This window comes from Nesoenas mayeri, assembly GCF_963082525.1.
Source record: "Nesoenas mayeri genome assembly, chromosome: 25".
NCBI classification, from domain to species: Eukaryota; Metazoa; Chordata; class Aves; order Columbiformes; family Columbidae; genus Nesoenas; species Nesoenas mayeri.
This window is the reverse complement of record NC_137549.1, coordinates 4,873,831-4,893,744: the sequence shown is the minus strand read 5'-3', so window position 1 is coordinate 4,893,744 and position 19,914 is coordinate 4,873,831. Positions and strand designations below refer to the sequence as shown.

Below are 19,914 nucleotides of genomic sequence, written 5' to 3'. Positions count from 1 at the left end.
ATGAGACGCAGCCGGACGGCGCTGCCCTTCTTCGGCGCGGAGGTGAGACCGGGATGGACACCGGGGACCGCGGGGGTGTCCCCAGGGCGGGGGTGTTCCCGGTACGAGCGTCCCCGCGCCGGGCCCCAGGGCAGCAATAACCGGGATGGAGGCGCTGAGCGGGAGTTAATTATCCTCTTAATGGGTGGTTAATTATTATTCACCTCTGCGTAATTGCGCGTCGGCTCCGGGGGTTTTTCCGGCGGGGTCCCCGGGGACGGGGGGAGGCGCGGCGGCGGCGGGGGGAATGGGGTGTCCTGGCGGCTCCGTGCGCTGCGGGCTCAGCCGCTCCGGTATACCGGCTGTGCCCTTGGCTTCGTGCCCCACCACTTCCCCGGTACCCCCGGGGTGCAGCGCCGCACCGTGTCCAGCAGGGGGCGCCCGCGCGCTACCGGCGCCCGATAACGGGGAAGTGGGTGGGGGGAGCTGTCCCGGGGGAGGGACCCCCCCGTGCCGCGGGTGGGGACACACACGGACACCGGGAGCAGCACCCTGCAGAGCTCCCCGGTACCGCTGCCGCCGCCCCTCACCGCCGCCCCGTCTCCCCGCAGCGCTGCCGCGACGCCACCGACGCCGCCCCGTCGGGCCCGGGAGCGGCGGTGGGCGCCGTCCGCCGGCGTTTCTCCGGTAGCCCGTTACTGCCGCCGCTGGGCTGCCGGTTGGCGGAGGCCCGCGGCCCCGAGCCCGAGGGCAACCGGGTGGTTTTCACCATCGAGGAGAGCGGCCCCAGCAGCGGCGACGAGTCCGAGCCCCCCCGGTAAGAGCGGGACGGGGTGTTTGCTCGCCGCGGTGGCACCGGGATGGGGTTACCGGGCAGGGCGGTGCCGCCCCCGGTTTCAGCACCGGCGGGGCGGACAGTGGCACCGGAGAGCGGCCCCGGGGCACCGGTACCGGCACCGGGAGAGCGCCCGGTGCCAGCGGCTGCTGCGGGACAGACCCCTCTGTCACCATCCCCGCTGCTCTGCCTCCAGGATGTGCATCCCGTGCACCGGTTGTCACTGTCCCTGTCACCCCTGTCTCCCCCATCCTGTTCCTGTCCCCATCACCCCTGTCCCCATCACCTCCATCCTTGTCACCTCCGTCCCCATCACCCGTCCCTGTCCGCATCCCCTGTCCTCATCCTCCTCATCCTCTCCTTGTCCTCATCCCTTGTCCCAGCCCGGTGTCACCGCAGGGCTGGCCTGTCCCTGCCCGGAGGTGACCTCCGTCCCGGCTGTGCTGCTGCAGGGTTATTTTTGGGCCATTCCCCACCCCCGTGCCTGTCCCAGTCTGGCTTGTGGGGACAGCATGGGCCTGGCACAGCCGAGGGACCTGGCTCCGGTGTCACTCGCTGTCCACCCCCTGCACAGACACGTGTCCGGCAGGGACAGCCACAGCCTGGGGGGGCAGAACTGACTGTCCTGTGGCCAGTGTCCTAGGGCGTGTTCCCTGCCAGGTAGCCCAGGGGGGCCCGGCTTTGCCCCCACCTCAGCGTCCCCTGGTGTCCCTCTGTCATGGCATTCCTCTGCCTTGATGTCCCCATGCATCAGGCTTGCAGTCCCTTGGAAGCGAGTGTGTCCGGGATGCTCCAGACTCAGCGCGGCATGTCCGCGCTGCACGCCCGGGATGCGCCAGGCTTGGCTGTGTCCCTTGGTGGCACCATGGCACGGCCACCCCACACATCAGAGCCACTTGGGGCATTTTGCCGCGTGTCCGGGCAGAGCACCCCTGTCCTTGCGGGAGCAGCTGCCGCCTTGGGGACAGCACGGTGGCCAGTGGCACAGGGCCAGCGAGAGGCCACGTGCCCAGGCAGCTGGGCGCACACCGGGCCGGCACGGCCGGGGGGGACCCGCTCCATGTGCCGGAGCCAGACAGTTGTTTAATTTCCCAGGCGCGGGCGGGAGGGGGATGGAAACTTTCCCGGGGCCGCTGGGGCTGGGGCTGGGACGGCCGCACGCTTCCTGCTCCACACCGGCGGGCAGCCTGGCCTCTCGGTCACTGTCACCGCTGTGCCGGGGGTCCCTGGGCTGGGCCATGCTGCCCACCACGTACCGCTCGCCGGGGGCTTCGCCGGCGGCGTCCCCCTGCAGTTCTCCCCTTAATTCCCCCCGCAATTCCCCCGTCCTCTTCCGGAAGCTCCTGATGAACCAGAGCATCCGCCTGCAGCGGCGCTTCACCGTGGCGCATCCCCTCTGGTAAGGGGGGGGGGACGCTGGAGGGTCCCCGGCGAGGGGACACGCTCAGCCCTGGGCAGGCGGGAGGAGGCACCGGGCACAGGGTCAGCGTGGAGCCCCCCCGTGCTGTGGCACGTCCCCAGGGCCATGGGGGACAAGCAGGGGACAGCGGGGGTCCCCTGCAGCCGGGGGCTGAGCCGAGCCGGGGGGGCTGAGCACAAACACCATCAGTGCAGTGATGGGCAGGCGGGATGTGCAGGTGCCATGGGGGGGAGAGTGGGGTGGTGGGGAGGGCCAAGGGGCTTTTCCTGGCACCGCAAAGCACCAAAGCACCCGCCCTGGCACAGCTGGGCACCCCTCTGTGGCCCCCACCTTGGAGCTATAGAGGATTTGGTTTTGGGTGCCCCCCTGCCCGCACCCCGGGGTGCTGGTGGGTGTTGTGGGGATCAGCAGGTTCCTCCTCAGCCGCAACGGCACCTATTTATAGCAGCCCCCGGCCCCCCCGCCGCCCGGCAGTTATTAACGCTGACAGCCCGTCACCCAAACGAGGGGGTTTAATTAATCACGACCCCCCCATGGGGGCTCGTGTCCCCCTTGCCCACCCTGGGTGCTCGGGGCTGTCCCATAGGGTGGCAGCGGGGTCAGAGGTGGTGGCACGGGGCCGGGAGCAGCCGCGGGTGTCACTGCGGGGCCATCAGAGCCACAATGCAGCTTTGTGTCCCCGGTACCATCGGGGACGCGATGCAGGGGCAGGGACAGCACGGGGCTGCGGGTGGCACGGCACGGTGCCGCTGCCAGGGACGGGCACAGCGCGGGGAGCCGCGGCACCGCCAGAGCGGGGAGATGCTGCCGGGCAGCCGGTGCCCATCCCGGAGGCACTCATGCATCGGGTAGGTGACAGCGAGATGGGGACAGGATGGCCCTGGCGGCCCCCCCGCTTTCCCAGTTCACCCAGTGCTCTGGGGTGGCTCGTCCCTGTCCCCACAGCAGGGGGGGCATGGGGACATGCAGCCTTTCCCATGACCCCAGAGCAGGATGGGGGGGTGAGGCGGCCACAGCCACCATGGGGACACCGCGGGGTCACCATCCTTGTCCCCATGTCCCCTGTCCCACCACAGACCCACACAGCTGCCGGGTGGTTCTGGTTGGGGTGTCCCAAGGCCACCACCAACCTGTCCCTGAGGGTCAGGCCTTGGCTTCCTTGGTGGCTTCTGTCCTTTGGTGTCCCCTGGCTCCCTGCCATGGCTGGGACACTGTCACCCGCCATGGGACACGGCGCCTGGAGCTGAGGCTGATGGAGGTTTTGGGGCTTTCAAGGACTTGGGACAAACAGGGACCATGAGGTGGGGACAGGAGAGGAGGTGGCTTGAGGGTGTGGGTCCTATCCCCCCCTGACACCTTGGCTGGCCGGTGTCCCCAGCACCCATGAGGTCTGTGTGCACTGAGCTGCGCCGGTTCCCAGCAGCGGGACGATGGAGCCGCTCTGGCCGTGCTGGGCGGTGGCCGGTGTCACCGCAGCGGTCCCCGGGCCACCTGCCCCGTGCCAGCCTTGTCCCCTGTCCCCTCGCAGCTTTGACCTGGAGCATGGCCCCCCCGGGCGGGGGGCGCTGGACCCCCAGGCCAGCCCGGGGCTGGTCCTGCAAGGGACGTTCCCCCATGGCCAGCGCCGCGAGTCCTTCCTCTACCGCTCCGACAGCGACTACGACCTGTCCCCAAAAGCCATGTCCCGCAACTCCTCCATCGCCAGCGACCTGTGAGTGTCCCCCCGCACCCACCCCCACCCTGACCCCCCACCCTGAGCCTCACACCCCCTTTGTTCCCGCAGGCATGGAGAAGACATGATCGTCACCCCGTTCGCCCAGGTAGGTGCTGTCCCCGTGTCCCAGTGAAGAGGGGACACTGCCCTGCACCGGGGTGGGTGTCCGGGGGGGTCTGCGTGGCCCCAGCCCCTTTTCCCCCCCCCTAGGTCCTGGCCAGCCTCCGCACCGTCCGGAGCAACCTGACCCATCTCCAGGACCGCGCCACCATCAAGTGAGTGTCCGTGGGACAAGGAGGATGAGGGTGTCACCTGGGGGGGGAACTGTGACCCACGGCAAGGGGGGGACACCCGTGCTCAGCCCCGCTGTGTTTCACAGGAGAGCATCGAGCAGCAGCCTCCCCTCCGGGAGCAAGGCCAGCCTGGCCGGTGAGTGCTGGGGGGCAACGTGGGACAATTTGGGGGTGAGGGACGGGTCCCATGTGGCCCTGGGGGATGCACAAGGCCACCCCCAAACCAGGGCAGAGTCGCGGCTTTGCCCTTTGGGCTCCATGTCTGGTTTTCGGCAGCTCCAGCCGCTCTCAGCGCGGTGGAAAAGCTCCCGTTGATGTCAAACCTTCCATTAATAAAACCCCGGCGGCCGGCAGGGCCCCGCGGGAGCTGTCACCCCTCCTGGGGACAGCGTGACACGCCAGGCCATGGGGACAGCGTGACGCCCCGCTGCCCGGGGATGCTTGACCCCCGTCCGCTCCCCCGCGTCCCCCCGTGTCCCCAGCTCCGGGGGCGCAGCTACCCATGGGGGCTCGGGGTGCTGGGACCCTGTGTGTGCCCCCGCGGCGGTGGCAGGTCCCTTGCCAAGCCGGTGTCCCCCCCGGCAGAGGATGCCCAGCAGAAGCTCTCGCGGGAGACGCTGGAGGAGCTGGACTGGTGCCTGGAGCAGCTGGAGACCCTGCGGACCCGGCACTCGGTCAGCGAGATGGCCTCCAACAAGGTGAGGAACCCTGGGACGGACCCCACATCACCCTGGGAGGGGGGTGGAGACCCCCAGGATGGGAAACTGGGGGTCCTGCCCGCTCCCCCCCGTTGCTGAGCCCCTTCCCGCTCCCCCCAGTTCAAGAGGATGCTGAACCGGGAGCTGACGCACCTCTCGGAGACCAGCCGCTCGGGGAACCAGGTCTCCGAGTACATCTCCAGCACCTTCCTGGGTGAGGAGCCCCCTCTGGGGACCCCCCCTTGGGGACGCCCCCACCTGGGTGTCACCTCTGGGCTGGCAGCTGGGTGGGATTCACATTCACCCACAGGGACGGTGCCACTTGGCTTTTGCAAAAACATTTCAGTGTATGGAGCTGGGGGGTGGGAGGGGGTTCCGTGTGTCCCTGTGGGATTTGCTGCCTTAGGGGGGGGTCACAGTCACTGGTGTATACTGGTGCATACTGGTGGGGACATCCCTGTGGCCGTGGGGGGGTGCCCAGGGTCGAAGGTGGGTGGCCCCATGCAGGGGGGGTAAGAAGCAGCACTTGGCATCCCCCCGTTGCCATGGCATCACGGTGTCATCCGCACGTCACCGAGGGGATGCTGGGGGACACATGAGGCTCCCCCCGACTCATGATCCCCCTGTGCTGGCCCAGACAAGCAGCAGGAGGTTGAGATCCCCCCAGCCAAGGACAAGGAGAAGGAGAAGGAGCGGAGGAAACGTCCCATGTCACAGATCAGTGGCGTCAGGAAGCTCCCGCACAGCTCCAGCCTCGCGGCCACCGCCATCCCCCGCTTCGGGGTCCGCACGGACCAGGAGGGGCTGCTGGCCAAGGTGGGTCCCAGCGGGGGTGACCCAATGGGTGGCAGGGTCCTCCATGCTGGATCTTTGTCCCTTTGGTCCCCAGGAGCTGGAGGACACCAACAAGTGGGGTCTCAACGTGTTTAAAGTCGCCGAGTACTCGGGCAACCGCCCGCTGACGGTCATCATGTACAGCATCTTCCAGGTGAGCATCTCGGCGGGATGTCCCTGTCCCTGTCTCTATGGCCAGATGGGGACAATCCACCTCCCCGCAGGAGCGTGACCTGATGAAGACCTTCCGCATCCCCGTCGACACCTTCATCACCTACATGCTGACGCTGGAGGATCACTACCACGCCGACGTGGCTTACCACAACAGCATCCACGCCGCCGACGTGGCTCAGTCCACCCACGTCCTCCTTTCCACGCCTGCACTGGAGGTCAGTCCTGGTCCCCACGAGGCCACCAAGTGTGTCTGACCGGGCTGGGACACACCAACAATGGCTTTTTTCCCCCCATCCCAGGCTGTCTTCACGGACCTGGAGATCATGGCCGCCATCTTCGCCAGCGCCATCCATGATGTTGACCACCCTGGTGTCTCCAACCAGTTCCTCATCAACACCAGTGAGCCAGGGCAGAGGGATGGAGATGGGGGGGAATGTGGGGGACCCCAGTGTCCTCCTGGGTCACCCGGGGTGACCGGTGTCACCTCGCAGACTCGGAGCTGGCGCTGATGTACAATGACGCCTCAGTGCTGGAGAACCACCACTTGGCCGTGGGCTTCAAGCTTCTCCAGGAGGAGAACTGCGACATCTTCCAGAACCTGAGCAAGAAGCAGAGGCAGTCGCTGCGCAAAATGGCCATCGACATGGTACAGGGGGGGTCCCGGAGCACCCCAGGGTGAGGGGGCTTTGTGGGGGGGTCCAGGCTGAGCCCCATTCCCACTTCACCTCGCCCAGGTGTTGGCCACGGACATGTCCAAGCACATGAATCTGCTGGCGGATTTGAAAACCATGGTGGAGACCAAGAAGGTGACAAGCCTCGGGGTGCTGCTGCTGGACAACTACTCTGATCGGATCCAGGTGAGCACGGGGACACAGAGTGGGAACCTTACTGGTGCTCCAGGTGCTGGCTGTGGCTCCAGCCAGGGCTGCTGGGAAGTCCTGTTTGGTGCCACCATGTTTGGTCCTGTTTGGTGGCCCAACCATGGCCAAGTGGGTTCTTGGCACAAGGGTGGTGGACAAGGGACTTTGGGTAAGTCTGTGTCTGTGTCCCACGAACCACCCATGTGTCCTGGTGGCCACAAAGGCCAATGGTACTGGGGTGCATGAGGAAGAGTGCGGGCAGCACATTGAGGGAGGTTGTTCCTCCCCCTCTGCTCTGCCCTGGGGAGGCCCCATCTGCAGAACTGGGACCAGTTCTGGGCTCCCCAGTTTAAGAAGGACAAGGAGAGAGCCCAGCACAGGGACACAAAGATGCTGAGGGGTCTGGAGCATCTTTGTGATGAGGAGACCGAGAGAGCTGGGGCTGTTGAGCTGGAGAAGAGAAGCTGAGAGGGGTCTGATCAATGGATCAATATGTCAGGGTGGGTGTCAGAGGATGGACCAGACTCTGTTCAGTGGTGCCCAACGCCAGGGTGAGGGGCAACGGGCACAGACTGGAACACAGGAGGGTCCATCAGAATATGGGGAGAAACGTCTGTGCTGGGAGGTGGCAGAGCCCGGCCCAGGCTGCCCAGAGCAGGTGTCGAGTCTCCTTCTCTGGGACATTCAGACCCCCTGGGATCCTGTGTGATCTGCTCGGTGACCCTGCGTGAGCAGGGGTTGGATGGGGGATCTCCAGAGGTCCCTGCAACCCCAAGCACCCCGTGACTCTCCCCGCAGGTCCTGCAGAACATGGTGCACTGCGCCGACCTCAGCAACCCCACCAAGCCGCTGGAGCTGTACCGGCAGTGGACCGACCGCATCATGGTGGAGTTCTTCCACCAGGGCGACCGCGAGCGGGAGAAGGGCATGGAGATCAGCCCCATGTGCGACAAGCTCACGGCCTCCGTGGAGAAGTCCCAGGTGGGGCAGCGCTGTGGGGCCGGGAGGGCACAGGGCTGGGTTTATAGGGGGGCTCAGCTCTGCTTTCCCCCCCAGGTGGGCTTCATCGACTTCATCGCTCATCCGCTGTGGGAGACGTGGGCCGACCTGGTGCATCCCGACGCCCAGGAGATCTTGGACACGTTGGAGGACAACCGGGAATGGTACCAGAGCATGATCCCACGCAGCCCGTCCCCACCGCCCGAGGGACCCGGCGTGTCCCCCGCTGCCACCGACAAGTTCCAGTTCGAGCTGACGCTGGAGGAGGAGGAGGAGGAGGGCGAGCTGGACACGGAGCCCGAGGGGGCCGAGAGCCCCTTGGATGAGGACAACAGCGGCTCCAAGACACCAGCCACAGATGACTCGGGGTCGGCTGACACCGAGCGCCTGTCACCCGGCCCTGGGGACCGGGACTCGCCTGTCACCCACCCCAGGGACGTGGACAACCGGCGGGCGCTGGAGGGAACGTTGCCGAAGGACGGTGGCGGCGGGTGCTCGGTGCTGGGTGCCGAGGGCAGCCAGGGGCTGTGCCTGGACACGGAGGGCAATGTCACATTCCTGTCCCTGGGCAGGTAGCGGCACCGGCCGGTGGGTCCCCTCGCTACTGCAGGGACGTGGGACAGGACGCTGCCCCGGCGAGTGATCGGCACCGCGGGGACACAAGGGGACACGCCACCTGTCCTGCGTGGGAGCTGGGCAGGTCCTGAGAGGCATGAGGACACTGCTCGCCCTGTCCCAGCAATTGTCCCCTGCTCACACCCAGTGTCCCTGTGTACAGCCGCTGGGGAAAGTCCCTGTCCCCTTCAGACAGGGCTTGGGGACGCTGCTCCAGCCACATCTTTGGGGACACAGTCCCCCACGGGGCCGGGCACACCCAGAAGCATTTTGGTGTCCCTTTGGTGTCCCCTGGCAGAACCGCAACCCCACGGTGGGACGGCGAAGGGGGCTGGTGCCATCCCCCAGCACAAGGGACTGGGGCGCAAGCCAGCAGTTTATTTGGGGACAAATTCACTTTTTCAAGCCTTGTTTTGTAGCTCACTTTTTAATCCGAGCCTCACCCGGGCGCACTCACACGCGTTCCCGCGGCAGAAACACGTTTCTGCGCCGCGATCGATCCTCAAAATGCTGCCTTCGTGCTTTGCACTTTGGGCCCTGGCGGGTGCCGCGACCCCCCCACATCTCTGCAGGGGCCGGCGCAGCCCCCGGGGTCCTTTGGGTTTCATCCTTCACCTTCCAGAGATTAAACCTGGTTTGTTCCTCACTAATTCTGACCCTTTAAGTGCCTCTTTGCCGCGCTGCTGCCGCGGTGCCGTCCTCGTGCCACCGTCCCCGGGGACTGGCGTTGTTGGTGGCCCTGCTCGGTGTTTGAACAAAAGCCGAGCTCCTCCCTGGAAACCTCGATCCATCACTGGCAAACACAACCGGCTAAGGTAAATATTTAATCGCCGGCTTGGTGCGGCGCAGAGACCGTTCTCGCTACCCGCCCCCCCCGCCTCTTCCGCATTGCTCCCCACGGTGATTTATATCTGCAAACACGTCCCCACCCGTGGCACTGCCCTGGCACGTGGGGCCCCGCCAGCGCTCGCCCATCGGCTGCGGGGCCGCGGGAGCTGGGTGCTCCTTCCCCGGCACCACCGGGGGCTCCGTGCCGTCCCTGCCCGGCCCGCGGGCGCTCAGCATCACCACGTTTCTCCCGATGAAGCCAGCGGGTCGATAGGGACCAGACGAGGCTCTGTGATCTCCAGCAGGGCAGGAGCCTGTTGAAAAAGCCTTTTTCAGCACTTATTTGGCTGAGGGGCTGCGGCATCTGTAGAATCAGAGAATAAATGGGTTGGAAAAGACCCTCAAGATCATTAACCCACCCCCAGCACTGCTGGATGTCCTGAGAACCTCATGTCCGTCTGTCCAGCCCTCCAGGGATGGTGACTCCAGCACTGCCCTGGGCAGCCTGTTCAATGCCCCACAGCCCTTTGGGGGAGAAATTGTTCCCAGATCCAACCTCAACCTCCCCTGGCGCAACTTGAGGCCGTTTCCTCTGCTCCTGGCGCCTGTTCCTGGGGAGCAGAGCCCGACCCCCTCCCCGGAGAGCCCCAATCTCTGCACAAGGAGCTGCCGGGCATGGCCGGGCAGGGCTGGGCGAGGCCGCAGGCTGGGGAGCGTCACCGCTGCGGAGCCATATGCTGCCTCCCCTTAATCCCCGCCGGTTGCCACAGGGCGACGGAGGACGCGGGGGTTCGGGCAGGACACGACGCCCACCTGCGCCCCCCGCCCCAGCTGCGCGGGGCACTGGGAGCATCAAGCCCCACCGCGGTACCAGGTGCCCCTGGAAAGTTATAGGGTCAGGCCGCCCGTGGCTGCAGGGAAGCCGCAGGTCGCGCTGGCCGTCGCGATAGGGGGGTCATGTCGTGACAGGGGAGGCTGTGAGCTGGCTGGTCACCCACCCTCCGAGCGGGAATGGTCCGCCCCGCGCCCCCCGCCCGGGGAGAGGATGGTTCAGCCCCCCCGGGCCACCGCCGCGCCGCCGGACCGCACCACTGCGCGCCGCGGGGGGGAAAGCGGCGCCCACCACCGCGCCAAGAGGGGCGGCTCCCCTCCCTTCCCTGCCCCGCCCAGCGTGCCGCCCGCCTCCTGTCAATCACAGCGCGCCTCCGGCCAATCAGCGCTCCCCACCGGGGGCCGGGCCGTGACGTCACCCTCATTTACATACCTCGCCCCGCCTCTCCCCCCTTTCTCTCCGACGTCATCCGGGCTCTGCAACCGGCGGGGCGGCGCGCGCCGCTGCTGCAGTTGCTGCAGGAGGAGGCGGCGGCGCGAGCGCGGGCTGGAGGTGAGCGCGCGCCCCCGCGCCCCCCCGGTGTGTTCCACCCCCCCCCGCCCCCCGGGCACCCCCCGGAACCGGTACCGGCGGCTGCATCGCCCTGGGGGGCGGGAGGGGCGGGAGATGCGGGCGGGAGCCGCTCGGGGAGGGGGTGTCCGCCAGCTGGCGGCTGCACCGGGCGGGGGGGGGAGCAGGTTGCAGGTTGCAGCGAGGGGGCCGCGGGTCCCCCCCGGTCACTCTGCCGGTGCACCGGGGTGCGGCGGGCTCGGGCCTGCGCGGGGGGGGTGCAGGGGGATGAGCCGCCTTCTTGCAGCACCCAGCGCCCCCTCCCCGCAGCACCCTGCAGCACCCTACATTGCATCCCCCCCCCGCAGCACTCCCCGCTCCGCCCTGCGCCCCCCATCTCCGTGCCCGCTCCCCAGGACCCCCCCGCAGCACCGCTGCAGGTGCCATTTTGCAGGGGAGATGCAGGATTGGCCGCAGCGCCCCGACCGCTACCGGGGTCACAGCCCCCCCCACCCTCTCTGCACCCCAAATTTGCTGTGGCACCTTCTTGGGGTCACCATTGGGGATGACAGCAGAGCCCCCCAGCGCTGACAGCCCCACGCCTCACCCTGGGTGATACCCCCCCCCATCTCAAATTAAAATAGGATGTAATTGCCATTGCGTTGGTGGGAAAACGGCTCCGGTTGGTGGCTCCGGTGCCGCCCGGAGCCCGATGCTGTGCGGGTTTGTCACCGCCGCCGCCGTCATGGCCTCCCCCCCGCCTTGCAGATGGCGTCGGCAACCGACTCCCGCTATGGGCAGAAAGAATCCTCGGACCAGAACTTCGACTACATGTTCAAGATCCTGATCATCGGCAACAGCAGCGTGGGGAAAACCTCCTTCCTGTTCCGCTACGCCGACGACTCCTTCACCCCGGCCTTCGTCAGCACTGTCGGCATCGACTTCAAGGTCAAGACCATCTACCGCAACGACAAGCGCATCAAGCTGCAGATTTGGGTGAGGTCCCCGCACCCCCCGGCGTGTCCCCGGTGGTCTCCGTGGGGCTGGTGTGATGTTTTGGGCTTGGCATGGGGCTGATGTCATGTACCCTGGGGACATTGCTGTCCACCTGGAGCGGCTGCATCCATCACCCCAGGGGTGACATTGTGTCCCCGGGAGGGTGACATCCTTGTCCCCTCCGCAGGACACGGCCGGGCAGGAGCGGTACCGCACCATTACCACGGCCTATTACCGCGGCGCCATGGGCTTCATCCTGATGTACGACATCACCAACGAGGAGTCCTTCAACGCCGTGCAGGACTGGTGAGCGCTCACGGAGCCCTGGGGGAACCTCCCCAAAACCATCCCCGCGTTCTTCCCCCCCCACCATAATTCCCTCTTCTTTGTCCCCCAAAGGTCCACCCAGATCAAGACCTACTCGTGGGACAACGCCCAGGTCCTGCTGGTGGGGAACAAGTGTGACATGGAGGACGAGCGCGTCGTCTCCTCGGAGAAGGGCCGCCAGCTCGCCGAGCACTTGGGTGAGCCGGGGGGGCTGTGTCTTCCCACGAATAATTTAATTAGGGGCTTAATTCCCTGGCTGTAATTCTTCTGCCTCAATAGCGGCGGTGACTCGTCAGTTAAGGAGGAAAAACAAGGTGTAATTAAGCCATGAGCGCCGGGGTGTGATGGCGGGTTCGGTTATGGTGCCGTAAACCTGCCGGGAAGTGCTGGGGGGGGAATTGGGTGTTCCCGGGGCTGGGGGGGTCGGGGTGTGCAGCACTTCAGTGTTCTCCAGGATTCTTCTCCAATATTGTTCGATATTCTTCAGTATTCAGCATTCTTCAGTATCATTTAATGTTCTCGGTCAATTTAGTTCAGTATTGTTTAATAGGGTTCAGTATTGTTTAATAGGGTTCAATATTGTTTAATAGGGTTCAATATTGTTTAATATTCTTCTCCAATATAATTCATTATTCTTTTTCAATATTCAACATTCTTATTCAATATTGTTCAATGTTCTTCAATATTGTTCAACGTTCTTGTTCAGTATTGGTTTTCAATATTGTTCAATATTCAATGTTCTTGTTCAATATTGTTCAACATTCTTGTTCAATATTGGTTTTCAATACTGTTCAATATTCAATGTTCTTGTTCAATATTGTTCAACATTCTTGTTCAATATTGGTTTTCAATATTGTTCAATATTCAATGTTCTTACTCAATATTGTTCAATATTGTTCAACATTCTTGTTCAATATTGGTTTTCAATATTGTTCAATATTCAATGTTCTTACTCAATATTGTTCAATATTGTTCAACATTCTTGTTCAATATTGGTTTTCAATATTGTTCAATATTCAATGTTCTTACTCAATATTGGTCAATATTGTTCAACATTCTTGTTCAATATTGGTTTTCAATATTGTTCAATATTCAGTGTTCTTGTTCAATATTGTTCAATATTGTTCAATATTGGTCTTCATTATTCTTCAGTATTCAATGTTCTTATTCAAAATTGTTCAGTATTCTTCTCCAACGTTGTTCAATATTGAACATTCTTATTCAACATTGTTCAACATTCTTGCTCAGTATTATTCTTCAACATCGTTCAGTGTTGTTCAATATTGTTCAGTATTGTTAAATATTGTCCAATATTCTTCTCCAATAATCCCCAATATTCAACATTCTCGTTCAATATTCCAATACTGTTAAATATTGTTCAATATTCCCTAATATTCCACTTTTCTTCACTATTGATGGCCACGTTCAGTGGCGATGAGCTGCAGGATGCCCATGGCATGGCGCTGCTGGCTATGGGGCTGGGGCTGGGGGGTTACCCCAATGCCCCCCCATAGCATCACCTATCCCCCCGCCCAGGTTTCGAGTTCTTCGAGGCCAGCGCCAAGGACAACATCAACGTGAAGCAGACGTTCGAGCGGCTGGTGGACATCATCTGCGAGAAGATGTCGGAGTCGCTGGACGCGGCCGACCCGGCCGTCACCGGCGCCAAGCAGGGCCCGCAGCTCAGCGACCAGCAGGCCCCCCCGCACCAGGACTGCGCCTGCTAGGGACGCCCCAAAACCCCCTCAGTGCACCCCACACCCCTCAGTGCACCCCAAACCCCTCAATGCACCCACCCCCCCCCAAAAAACCCTCTTTTGTGGGGCAAAACATTTGCTGCTGGTACCTCCCGAAGGGCTGCGGCCTACCTAGGAGCCCCCATTCATTTAGGCTGTGCCCCCCTTTTCCCCCCTCCCTTAATTTATTTTTAAGCCTGGGCTGGTAGATCCCCCCCCATTCTGCTTTTAATCACCATTATTTTCTCCCCTACACCCCCCAAAACCTCACGTGTCCCCCCCCAAACCCACCCAAAGGGCCTTTGGAGGCTCTTGGTGCCCATTTCTCCCCCTCGCTGGATGGATATTTCCTAAAACTCTTGTTTATTTGTATAAATAGATGCTAATTTATGCTCCCGCCGTCTTCCTCCTTGTACAGAAGAAACTCTCCTTGTAAATAGGCGTAAAGGTGTGACCTGCCGTGCCGTGGCCGTGCTGGTGCAGTCCCTTTTATGTTTAATTCTATGTTTTATTTCGTTTCGGTTTGTTTTTCTCGGTGTGGCAACCTTGCTTGTGAATACCACTTTAAAAAGCTCTATCTATTATTTAAAGGTTTAAAAAGATAATACTACACGAGCAAGGGCAGCCGAGCCCTGGAGCAAATTAGCGCCGGTTTGGGGACCTTTGCAGAGGCGCCGTTTTGGGCTCGTTTTGGCTCTTTTTGGCTTGGGGGGCTTGAAGGAGCGTCGCTAATTTGCCGCAGGGCGTTGGGCTCCGTGTGTTCCTGTCGTGCTGTGATAAGTGGATATTTCTGTAGCGATGACAGACCCGAGATCCTGCCGCCCCCTATTTATGTTTTTCTCGGAGCGCTGTGTCTTTATTTTAACAGATTCCCCCCCTATCGCCTCTCTCTCCCCTTTCCTATTTTTGTGACGTTTACTCTGGAAGCGTTACCACTGTACTGTACAAATGTCAAAAGTGTCAAAAAACGGAGAAAAATATGATAAAAAAAGAGTACAATTTCCTAAAAATCACTGTACTAAAAGAAATGTTGTGAAGAAATAAATCGATGCTGATCACCTGTTCCTCGGGGTCTTCGCTCCTCCTGTTGCTGGGTAGGAGCGAAAATTAGCTGGTTGCTTAATTAATATACCTATTAATATACATATTAATTAATATGTACCACGTGGTGGCTCGGCAGTTGGGGGGGGTTGGTGTCACCCCGGGGGGACGGGGACAGAGTGGGAAATAAGGCACAGCTTTACAAAATACATCTATTTAAAAAGAATCCCATTTAGGCAGCTTTTCTCGCTGCTGGAAATGAATGAAGTTCTCAGGTTATTGGGGGAAGGTCTGGCTGCCATCAGAAGGGTGTTTTGGTCCCAAATCCTGCAAAATTCACCTTAAAACCCCCCTCCCCGGCCGCCTCCACGTTGGTTTGGCCGCTGGCAAACGTGGCGAGCGGGTGCAGCCATCGCACCCCTATTTATATCAACCCGCGAGCGGCTCCTCGATCCAGCTCCAAAGTAAAAGATGAGCAGGTAAAAGGGCTGAGGAGCCGAGGGGGCGGCAGCCAAGGGGGGGAACGCTGGAAAAAGGTGAAAAATGCCGTTTTTGGGCAAGGGGAGAGCGCAGAACGTCCCTGGGGGGGTCAGGCAAAGCGTGGGCTCTGTGGAAAAACACATAAAAATAAATCAGCTTTCCAGGCTCATCTGTGCCACGAGACGGGTTGTAAATGCGATCCCGAGCCATCGCGGCAATTAGGGAGGGAGTTAATCAGGTTGCGGTGGGGTTCTGGCTGTTTTCGGGGTGGGTTGAGCCGAAACGCCCAGAAAAACCACTCGCCGTTGGCAAAATGTCACGGTCATGAGCAGCTGATTCTATGTCCCGACGTCGCGCTGGTTCTTGGCGTGATCAGGCTGGGAAATAAAGAAGGAAATAAAGGTAAATTCGGTGCGAGCGGGGCTGGCGGTGGCAAGAAACAGCGGTGCCGGCGCTCACCCGGTGCTTGAGGTAGGAGAGGTAGATGTCCCAGCCCAGTGTCACCACGTTGACGTAAACCACCCGGAATTTGGGGGGGACGAAGAGGAAATTGAGGAGCTGAGCAGCCGGCCAGATGCACCAATCAGCCTGCGGGGAAACAGCGGGGAGAGGGTAAAAGAGGAAACGGCCCCAAGTTGCGCCAGGGGAGGTTGAGGTTGGGTTTGGGGAACAATTTCTTCCCCAAAGGGCTGTGGGGCATTGAACAGGCTGCCCAGGGCAGTGCTGGAGTCACCATCCCTGGAGGGCTGGACAGACGGACATGAGGTTCTCAGGGCAGGGAGAGGGGTGGGTTGTGGTTGGACTCGATGATCCTGAGGGGCTTTTCCAAGCACAATGGTTCTGTGATTCCATCTCCTCGCCAGGGTCGGCACGGGGAGCTCAGGGGGACGTATTTACCTTGTAGAACTCCCAGAATTTCTCCTTCAGCTCCCCCCAGCTCTCCTCTAGCGACTGGCCCTCCAGGGCCCCCATGCCTGCGGGGACACACGGGTGTCAGTGGGGACAGACTGGGGACAGGGACAGACGGGTGTCAGTGGGGACAGACTGGGGACAGGGGACAAATGGGTGTCAGCGGGGACAGACCGGGGACAGGGGACAGAATGGGGATAGCAGGGACAGACTGCAGACAGACGAGTGTCAGCAGGGACAGACTGGGGATGGCGATAGACGGGTGTCAGGGGGGACAGACGGGTGTCAGCAGGGACAGACTGGGGACAGGGGACAGACCGGGGACAGATGGGTGTCAGTGGGCACAGACTGAGGATAGGGGACAGACTGGGGATAGGGGACAGATAGGTGTCAGCAGGGACAGACTGGGGACAGGGGACAGACCGAGGACAGGGGACAGACTGGGGACACGGGACAGACTGGGGACAGGGGACAGACGGGTGTCAGCAGGGACAGACAGGGGACATGGACAGACAGGTGTCAGCAGGGACAGACTGAGGACAGGGGACAGACAGGTGTCAGCAGGGACAGACTGAGGACAGACGGGTGTCAGTGGGGACAGAGTGGGGACAGGGGACAGACCGAGGACAGATGGGTGTCAGTGGGGACAGATTGGGGACAGGGACAGACGGGTGTCAGTGGGGACAGACCGAGGATAGGGGACAGATGGGTGTCAGTGGGGACAGACTGGGGACAGAGGACAGACCGGGGACAGACGGGTGTCAGTGGGGACAGCGGTGCCCCCAGGGCTCCAGCGCGGGGGAGCAGGGATGGGAATCAGCATCTCAGCTGTGTCAGAGGCTGCAAAATACCCCCCAAAACCCCCAGTTTTCTCCATGAACGGGGGGTGAGGGGTGTCACACTCAGTCCCCAGCGACAACACCACACACCGAGGAAGTACCAGGAGCCCAGGACGGGCGATGCCACCAGCTGGTCGATCAGGACTTTCTTCAGGACGGTTCTCATGCCCCGCGCCGGGAACGCCGCGTCCAGCCAGAGGTACCAGTAATGCAAGGGGGGGCCCAGGCTGCAGCCCACGGCGAACATGCGTCCTGCAACACAACACCCCCGGAGCCCTGAATTATTGATGTCACCCCCTCGGGACCCCCCCGAAAGCGGCTCCGGGGAAGCCACAAAGGGAGCGCGGCTTTGCAAACGTGACCCCGATTCTGCTAACGATGCGATTAAACGAGCGTTGTGGTGTAAACCCAGCTGGCGATGCGACCACGGCGGGCGCTCGGTGCCCCTCGAATAGGGGAGGAAATGGGAAAGAGGAGGGAGAAACTTGGGCTGAGATAAACACAGTTTGATAAAATAACAAAATGCTAATGTGCTGACGGTAAATATATATAAAAAATAGAAATAAAAGATAGTCGAGGCAGCTCCCTGTGAATTGTGGCCACAGCAGCCTGGGGAGCTGCATCCTGCTCCCAAAAAGAGGAAAAAAGGCAAAAAAGGAAAAAGGCAAAAAAGCCCAGAGGCCCCTGCAAAATGGGAAAAGGCCGAACACAACGTCCCGAACCAAAACTGTCCTGATTCCAGCAAAAAACAGCCAAGAACAACTGCACCTGAGAGCAGGAGCGGTAACGCCCAAGAGAGCAAGTGGAGGATCCCGACTCTCCTTAAGTAATTAGCATGGTGCTAATGGGATGGAATACTCCTATTGATCAGTCTGGGTGTCAGTCAAGGTCTGTCCATCCATCCCCCTTCCTCGCGGTCTCACACCTGCGGGCAGAGCTCAGCGCTCAGATCAGAGCAATGAGCAACATTAACCCTGCTGGGGTGTCATCTCCTGATCTCAAACCCAATGCAAGCGAAGCTCCCTGTCCTGCTGGAACTGAGGGGCCACAGCTGGACACAATATTCCAGGTGTGGTCTCCCCAGGGCAGAGCAGAGGGGCAGGAGAACCTCTCTGACCTACTGACCACCCCCTTCTAACCCACCCCAGGTCCCATTGGCTTCCTGGCCACAAGGGCCCAGTGCTGGCTCATGGTCACCCTGCTGTCCCCAGGACCCCCAGGTCCCTTTCCCCTACGCTGCTCTCTAATAAGTCATGTATGTGTCCCTTGGTTGTCACCTGTGCGCGCCAGCTGGGGCTGCGTGTCGGGGTGGTGGCGGCGGTGCCAGGCCTGCTGCAGCGTGTCGCCAGCTGCCAGCAGCGCGCCGCAGCTCGCCGTGTTGGTCAGCAGCAGCAGGCGCCCGTGGAACAGCGGCCGCAGCAGCCGCCGGCCCCGCGACAGCATCCTGCGGGAACAGACCCCCCCTGCGCCCCCTGCCAGGGGTCAGCGGGGACAGACACCCCCAGACACAGGCACACAGTCACTCTGTGCCCCCCGTTACCCGTGCTGTGCTCCCCAGTTAGTGCTGCCGTGCCCCTCCAGTTCCTCTTGTGCCCCCCAGTTATCCATGCTGTGTCTCCCAGTTACTGGTGCTGTACACTCCCAGTTCCCCCAGTTATCCACACTGTGTCCCCAGTTACCCGTGCTGTGCTCCCCAGTTAGTGCTGCCGTACTCCTCCAGCTCCTCTCGTTCTCCCCAGTTCCCCCCAGTTCACATTGCTGTGCCCCCAGTTACACCCGCTGTGCCTCCCAATCTCCCCAGTTAGTGCTGCCATGCCCCTCCAGTTCCTCTTGTGTCTCTCAGTTACTGCTGCTGTACACTCCCAGTTCCCCCAGTTATCCACACTGTGCTCCCCAGTTAGTTCTGCTGTAGCCCTCCACTTCCTTTTGTGCTCCCCAGTTATCCATGTTGTGCCTCTCCGGTTCCCCCAGTCATCCATACTGTGCCCCCCAGTTACCCGTGCTGTGCTCCCCAGTTAGTGCTGCCGTACCCCTCCAGTTCCTCTTGTTCTCCCCAGTTCCCCCCAGTTCACATTGCTGTGCTCCCCAGTTATCACAGTATCACAGTATGTTTGGGATTGGAAGGGACCTCAAAAGCTCATCCAGTGCAATCCCCCCATGGAGCAGGAACGCCCAGGTGAGGTCGCACAGGAACATGTCCAGGTGGGTTTTGAATGTCTGCACAGAAGGAGACTCCACAACCCCCCTGGGCAGCCTGTTCCAGGCTCTGTCACCCTTACTGAGAAGAAGTTTTTTCTCAAATTTAAGTGGAACCTCTTGTGTTGCAGCTTGATCCCATTACCCCTTGTCCTATCATTGTTTGCCACCGAGAAGAGCCTGGCTCCATCCTCATGGCACTCACCCTTTAGATATTTATAAACATTAATAAGGTCACCCCTCAGTCTCCTCTTCTCCAAACTAAAGAGCCCCAGCTCCCTCAGCCTTTCTTCATAAGGGAGATGCTCCACTCCCTTAATCATCTTTGCTGCCCTGTGCTGGACTCTCTGCAGCAGTTCCCTGTCCTGCTGGAACTGAGGGGCCACAACTGGACACAACATTCCAGATGTGGTCTCCCCAGGGCAGAGCAGAGGGGCAGGAGAACCTCTATATATATATACCCGCTGTGCCTCCCAATCTCCCCAGTTAGTGCTGCCGTGCCCCTCCAGTCCCTCTTGTGCCCCCCAGTTATCCATGCTGTGTCCCCCAGTTACTGCTGCTGTACACTCCCAGTTCCCCCAGTTATCCACACTGTGCCCCCCAGTTAGTGCTGCCATAGCCCTCCAGTTCCTCTTGTGCCCCCCAGTTCCCCCAGTTATCCATGCTGTGCCCCCCAGTTACCCGTGCTGTGCTCCCCAGTTAGTGCTGTGTACCCCCCAGCTCCTCTCGTTCTCCCCAGTTCCCCCAGTTCCCATTGCTG

General features: G+C 61.4%; 3 protein-coding genes across 3 annotated transcripts; 2 read left to right on the top strand and 1 right to left on the bottom strand.

Moving 5' to 3' along the window:
- PDE4C (phosphodiesterase 4C) lies at positions 1-8,382 on the top strand (the record flags this gene model as incomplete). Its single annotated transcript, XM_080359191.1, has 16 exons — positions 1-42; positions 591-796; positions 3,763-3,945; positions 4,018-4,054; positions 4,159-4,223; positions 4,328-4,377; positions 4,827-4,939; positions 5,060-5,153; positions 5,577-5,755; positions 5,829-5,927; positions 5,998-6,162; positions 6,247-6,346; positions 6,439-6,593; positions 6,682-6,804; positions 7,606-7,788; positions 7,864-8,382. 16 exons carry the CDS (start codon positions 1-3, stop codon positions 8,380-8,382), a joined length of 2,313 nt encoding a protein of 770 aa, XP_080215317.1.
- A 2,174-nt stretch (positions 8,383-10,556) lies between these two features.
- Positions 10,557-14,747, top strand: RAB3A (RAB3A, member RAS oncogene family). The gene is made up of 5 exons (XM_080359510.1): positions 10,557-10,633; positions 11,399-11,626; positions 11,814-11,932; positions 12,026-12,150; positions 13,490-14,747. Exons 2-5 carry the CDS (start codon positions 11,399-11,401, stop codon positions 13,678-13,680), a joined length of 663 nt encoding a protein of 220 aa, XP_080215636.1. The 5' UTR covers positions 10,557-10,633; the 3' UTR covers positions 13,681-14,747.
- A 181-nt stretch (positions 14,748-14,928) lies between these two features.
- MPV17L2 (MPV17 mitochondrial inner membrane protein like 2) lies at positions 14,929-19,369 on the bottom strand. The gene is made up of 6 exons (XM_080359511.1): positions 18,236-19,369; positions 17,049-17,210; positions 16,108-16,184; positions 15,670-15,798; positions 15,514-15,587; positions 14,929-15,337 (listed from the first exon to the last, which is right to left on the bottom strand). Exons 1-5 carry the CDS (start codon positions 18,399-18,401, stop codon positions 15,549-15,551), a joined length of 573 nt encoding a protein of 190 aa, XP_080215637.1. The 5' UTR covers positions 18,402-19,369; the 3' UTR covers positions 14,929-15,337; positions 15,514-15,548.
- Between the last annotated feature and the right edge of the window lie 545 nt (positions 19,370-19,914).

Coding starts and splice junctions, on each gene's coding strand:
- RAB3A (XM_080359510.1), top strand. CDS start 11,399: ATGGCGTCGGCAACCGACTCCCGCTATGGGCAGAAAGAATCCTCGGAC. Junction 11,627..11,813: donor GCATCAAGCTGCAGATTTGG/GTGAGGTCCCCG, acceptor TCCCCTCCGCAG/GACACGGCCGGGCAGGAGCG. Junction 12,151..13,489: donor CCAGCTCGCCGAGCACTTGG/GTGAGCCGGGGG, acceptor CCCCCCGCCCAG/GTTTCGAGTTCTTCGAGGCC.
- MPV17L2 (XM_080359511.1), bottom strand. CDS start 18,401: ATGCTGTCGCGGGGCCGGCGGCTGCTGCGGCCGCTGTTCCACGGGCGC. Junction 17,211..18,235: donor GCCCCAGCTGGCGCGCACAG/GTGACAACCAAG, acceptor GTTGTGTTGCAG/GACGCATGTTCGCCGTGGGC. Junction 16,185..17,048: donor GGGCTCCTGGTACTTCCTCG/GTGTGTGGTGTT, acceptor GTGTCCCCGCAG/GCATGGGGGCCCTGGAGGGC.